General features: G+C 33.1%; 1 protein-coding gene across 1 annotated transcript; it reads left to right on the forward strand.

The window, feature by feature from the left end:
* The first annotated feature begins 608 nt into the window (after positions 1-608).
* Positions 609-3686, forward strand: LOC103845112 (transcription factor MYBS3). Its single transcript, XM_009121946.3, has 3 exons — positions 609-2395; positions 2710-2909; positions 3264-3686. Exons 1-3 carry the CDS (start codon positions 2122-2124, stop codon positions 3483-3485), a joined length of 696 nt encoding a protein of 231 aa, XP_009120194.1. The 5' UTR covers positions 609-2121; the 3' UTR covers positions 3486-3686.
* The last annotated feature ends 2314 nt before the right edge of the window (positions 3687-6000 follow it).

Below are 6000 nucleotides of genomic sequence, written 5' to 3' on the forward strand. Positions count from 1 at the left end.
TTTTTTTGTTAATTTTTAGAGTTTTTTGTATTTAAGATTTTTTTCCATATTAAGCTTCTATTTCTTTCACAGAATTGATATATATATATATATATATATATATATATATATATATATATATATGTCATTAAAAATAACCATCAAATCAGTTTTATTTATTTAATTTTTTGTTTTTAATGAAAATACACTTTTTAAATTATTTAATTTAAAATAAAATTATATATTAATTTGCTGTATTTTAAAATTTTGATTGATTTAATTAATTTGCTTTGGTGGATAACTTAAAAAGTTTTCATATGAATCGGGGAAAAGAAGCTTATGTTGTTATATTATATTTATTTGTGTATATAGAATCTATATATAATGCTAGTGTAATAAAGAAAAAATATTATTTTTTGTAACTTCAAAAAGATACATTATTACAACTTGAAATTAATCAAAATTGAATAAAATAGTAATTAAATATTTGTAAATCTAATTATTTTTTTATCTTGTTTAGCTGGATTCTCATGAAAAGAAATCGATAGGTTAAACAAATATTTCAAATTTTGTTGTGTTATTGTTTTGTCTATAAATTACAAAATTTATTGAATTGATATATTTAATTATCGCACCCTTAAATAATATTTTATTAAGATATTAGAGAACTATGTTTTGAGTTGTTTTATCAAAATTGTACAAAAATATATGCTTTTTCATATTTGTCACGAAAATTTATATGCTAAGGTCACCATTTGTTATATGATACTTATGTATTAGTAAAATCGTCTAGTTGCTCGGCACAAAAAAAAACGATGATTTTGAATTTTGGGACTCCATCTCTTCTGATATATGCTGGCAGAATAAATCAACATAAATGGCATATGATAAAATCATGAATCCCCACTATTGTTCCCATATGAATCAACATTAATATTTGACAAAAGAAAATGAATCAGCATTCATAGATTATTATATTATCAACATGAACCCCCATCATATCATATAATAATATTATATGTTCGTTGGATAAAATCAACATCTATAGATTTGTATAGCATCAATATGAATCCGCATTAAGTATAAACCATATAGAATCGATGTAGGATATAACGCTATAATTGATCAGTTATAATGTATATATATATATATGCAAGATGGAATCAAGATTAAAAGATTATTTTATGATCGAATATGAATCATTGTCCTGCAATACTACTAACTCGCCATTCCTAACTTAACAATAGAATCTCCATACTGCGGACCAATTCTAAGTTCTCACGATAATATAATAGTAAATGCATGTTGGGTAGTACTAGTAGTGCTTGGTCGACTAAACATAATCGATTATAATATTTGATAATATCAAGCAATTTGGTAAAATAAAATTATATATATTGATGACTCTTCCGTCCAACTAATATACTGGAGAAACATAAAATCCCAATTATATTCTATCGAACAAAACCTATAAATATATATTACGTGTCTTTTTCAAATCAATAAGACCTTTTTGTCGTTTCTAATTTACAAAAAAGAAAGAGGAAATTATTATAGTTTTATTTTCCTCATTTTATTAGGTTATCCAACTACCCACCTCCCCAAAACTATTGGAGGATCCAAGTCTTCTCCCTCTCAACCACAAAGCTACATTTCTTTTGCAGAAAGATATGGACCTTTATGATAGTATATAAATACATAGATTCCATTCTCATTATAGCTTATTCTGTTCACTCCGTTATTGATAACTTATAGCTATACGTCGTTCTTTAAATCACAGATTCTATAAAACATAATACGAAACTTGGGTTAGATTACTGTGAAGGATAAATTAAGATTGATTTAAATGAGCACAGATCAATTATATAAGAATCTACTACATCTTAGTTCATATTAATGATAATTAATACCCCACTGATTATGACATGTTTCCCCTTTTGATTTTTAGTGTAAGCTCGCCTTCTTATTGGCTAAAATTAGAAAACACCAACTTGGACTACATAATCTAAATTGTGAAATCCTCTAATAAATAAACTTGGTCTATCCAATCATATTATCTCTCTATGCTCTCCACCATTTTACATAAACCCCCAAATCTCTCTTCATCAACATCATCTCTATTTCTCTCTCTCGTTCATTGTAATGGGCAGAAGATGCTCACACTGTGGAAACGTAGGACATAACTCAAGGACATGTTCTTCTTACAAAACAAGAGTCATTAGGCTCTTTGGTGTTCATGTAGACGCTAGAGGCTCTTCTCCGCCACCTCCTCCTCCTCCGCCGTCGTCACTTTTAGCCGCTGCAATGAAGAAAAGCTTTAGCATGGATTGCCTGCCCGCATGTTCTACCTCTTCCTCTTCCTTCGCCGGTTATCTCTCCGACGGTCTCACCCACAGAACACCCGACCGCAAAAAGGGTTACAACTCTGACTTATTTTTACATATTTGTTTGCGTTTTTTCATTAGATTATGATTGGTTTTGAAATATTTTAGAATTTAGAATATATCATTATATAAAATTAAACGCTTCTCACAAAAATATGACAGGTGAGCGTATTATAATCAACTATTCCCCTATGTCAATTAATCGATTAGACTAGATTTCAAACTTTTCCAAGAGCATGCAATATATGTGTAAATTTCATTGTGAATAACAAAATGATGCATCGACAACCCGATCTTTAGATTCGGCTTTTTTAGATAGGATTATGAATATTTTTTAAATGAATAGGGGTTCCATGGACGGAGGAAGAGCACCGTACATTTTTAATTGGATTAGAAAAGCTTGGAAAAGGAGATTGGAGAGGAATCTCTAGAAACTTTGTCGTCACAAAATCTCCGACACAAGTGGCAAGTCATGCTCAAAAATACTTTCTCCGTCAGGCCACCACTCTCCATCACAAGAGACGCCGCACCAGTCTCTTCGACATGGCAAGTTTTAAACTTTATATATAGTGTATACATGACAAAAAGAGTTTTAACTCTACGTACGAAACTTTGAAGAAGAAAAAAATTGAAAAAAAAAATCGTGAAGGAAATTCCATAACGGAAAAGGTCACATCTTCAAAGATTTTAAAAGAAAATTCATACTGTTTTGGTAAGAAGATTCCTATTTATTTTTTCTCGAAAAAGACTCCTATTTATTTTACATATTAATGTCAATATTTTATCAACAAAAGTCGAGTTTTACTTAATTTAAGGTTTGTGCAAACAATAATAAATATACATGAACATATAGCTTCTTGGTGAGTTATAAAAATGTTTGTCAATTTATATGTTCAACAGGTTTTCGCCGGCAACTTTGAAGAAAATAGTACAATTCCAGGTAATGATCGTATTGGTTCGACCACAGATGTTGTTTGGAAACAAGGATCAGTCAATCCTTGTCTTGGATATCAAGATCCAGAAGTATCCGAGCCGGGTGACTCGGGTGAACTTGATCTTGATCTGAAGCTTGCGTCTCTTCGGACTTCCGAATCGAATATTAGACCCATCAGCGTTACGTGAAAAAACATATAACACGTTTAAAATGGTTTAATTAGTATATAACTATAATGTTCACATATACTATATTAATCTTCGACCCTGTCTAGTTCGATGTTGATCCATTTTAGTAACTCTGATAATTTGGTTGATATTATTTGAATATTGTGAGATATTTGCATTGGAACAACACTGTTATTATAAACGTAATTGCCGTTAAGCTTACTTAAAAAAAATGCTAAGTTATTTATTTTATTTTTTTGATAAAAACTAAGTTACTATATTCAACAGAAAATAGGACTAGAAAAGAACATGCGACACTACTCTTAATTATAGGATTTGATCATGTGTGCTAACTATAACTTCTCGGAAGAATTTAATTTAATTTAATTTGGTCAAAAAGAAACTAATTTTGTAGGCTTTTTCTTTAAGAAAACAATAATAATCGATGGCAATTTTAATTCCACTAAAGCTCATTCTGTTACATTGAATATTTCAGAATCCACTTCAAAACAAAACCGAGGGTAACTTTCAGAAGCAAAATAATTCAGTTGTTGGGGAAAACAAAATAATACACATTTTAATCATTTCTACATATAGTGCAAGGTGTATTAATAGTGACACTGCTATTGGAAAAGAAACAAAGTGATTGGAGGACAAAATGTCCACCCTTTGATGTCTCTTTAGACATATTAAAATACTACTTTTCTTTTTCTTGGTTGAGATTTTGGTTTGAAATTACAATATCTAAGGGTAATGAGTATCACATTTGAAACAAGATCCTATTACGACTAGATATTAACGAAATCATTAAATTAGAGGTTTTGCTCTGTCTTAAAGTTTAGCAGGTTTAAATATTTATTATCGTGGATATTGAGCTTCAACAATTTTATTTGATAATATAGTTTTCCATAAAAAGGTACATCTAAAACTTTTTTGGTTTTTATTCTGTTTTCTAAGATTAAAGTGTGCCCACGGGATTCTGATCTTCCCCTACCAACATGGCAACATGTTCTGAATAAAAGCACTTTAATATATACGAACATGAGTCGCAGAAATAATTTTAGTTTGTTTACTAACATTAATAAATATTAAATAACTTGAAACGGTGCGGTGAATTTTTTCAATTGGGGTTACAATTATCATCATCTAAATCAAATGATAATTAAAACTAACAAGCTATGGATGGTGTTGTTTGGGTCTTCATAAAAACGATGATAAAAACAGTAAAGGTTTAAAACACGTTTTCAAGTATTATCAAGACAGTTGGCCAATGCCCCGGTTTCTACTTCGGCCGAAGGCAGACCTAGGGTTCGTATATCAAATGGGGTTTTCGAACGAGGTGCAAAGATTCACAGTGACTACATTGTTGGAATATTTTATGGTAAAGCTTCCTCTTATGGTAAGATCTGGGGAGTCCTCAACTACTTATGGGGCAAAGACAGGCGCGTTACAATCAATCATCTGTCTAAGAACGCCTATCTTTTTTACATCCCTTCTCCAGTGCTTCGTAACCGTATCTTGCAGCACGAGCTATGGAGAGTGGGTGACTCCCCGTTTTTCGTTACAAAATGGAAATCAGAATTCTGTATAAACCCGCCTTCTCTGGATAAAGCTCCTGTTTGGGCGACAATCAACAATGTTCCCTTTGATTTAATCACTCCGGAGGGTCTAAGTAACGTCTGTGTTCCACTGGGGAAAGTAGTTGATTCTAAGCCTTTCACTAGTATCTCTTCTGCGGAGGTCAAAGTTATTGTGGACCTTACCAAGCCCCTACCGGCAGAGATTGAACTTGAATGCGAAGATGGTAGCATCCTTCTTCTAAATGTAATCTATCCTTGGCTGCCCCCGCTATGCTCCTTATGTGGGGAAAGAGCGCATAAGGAATCTCTATGCCCAGCTGCTCCTCACCGTGCAAAGAACCAGGATAAGCACAGACCCTCTTCTAAGAAGTCTCAGAAACCTAATTCCCCGGCCCCGAACCAGGAATGGCGCCAAATACCTCCCTCCTCTAAGTCTGTTGCTGTGCCTCAGGAACAAATCTTTAAGGAGATTCAAAAGGATATTCAGGAGAAGGGTCTTGAGACGAGTTCCTCTTTTCAAAAAGATCTGGATCCGGTAACTCCCTCTGTTCCTGCTCAGCTCGTGGTGGTCTTGGCCTCAGACAAATTGGCTACCGATTCTTCTTCCTTGGTAATAAGTGAATCTATGGAGATATCTCCTGATGCTGATGGTTTCATCAAGGTCTCCCCTAGATCAGCGCAGCGGAGCATGGTGGTGGCAAACAAGACGCCAGTTACCACTTCAAATAACTTTGAGCTGCTGCAGGTTCATACTTCGGATCAAGAGACTACTGAGGGTAATAAGATAGTCCTTTCAACAGAGTTCTCGCCTTCTTCTTCGGCCTCTGTAACCAGGAAGCAGAAGAAGCGCAAACTTCGAAATTCACCAGTCTCCGGTGGTATCCTTTCACTTGGTTGGAAGGACGATCACTCAAATAACTAATTTCTATGTCAGAAACATTTTTTTGGAACGTGAG

The sequence above is a fragment of the Brassica rapa genome, chromosome A10 (genome assembly GCF_000309985.2).
Source record: "Brassica rapa cultivar Chiifu-401-42 chromosome A10, CAAS_Brap_v3.01, whole genome shotgun sequence".
Classification (NCBI taxonomy): domain Eukaryota; kingdom Viridiplantae; phylum Streptophyta; class Magnoliopsida; order Brassicales; family Brassicaceae; genus Brassica; species Brassica rapa.

What these genes read in the sequence shown, in the direction of transcription:
- LOC103845112 (XM_009121946.3), top strand. Translation starts at nt 2,122, where the DNA reads ATGGGCAGAAGATGCTCACACTGTGGAAACGTAGGACATAACTCAAGG. An exon ending in AACACCCGACCGCAAAAAGG is followed by an intron (nt 2,396 to 2,709) that starts GTTACAACTCTG and finishes TTAAATGAATAG; the next exon opens with GGGTTCCATGGACGGAGGAA. An exon ending in GCACCAGTCTCTTCGACATG is followed by an intron (nt 2,910 to 3,263) that starts GCAAGTTTTAAA and finishes TATGTTCAACAG; the next exon opens with GTTTTCGCCGGCAACTTTGA.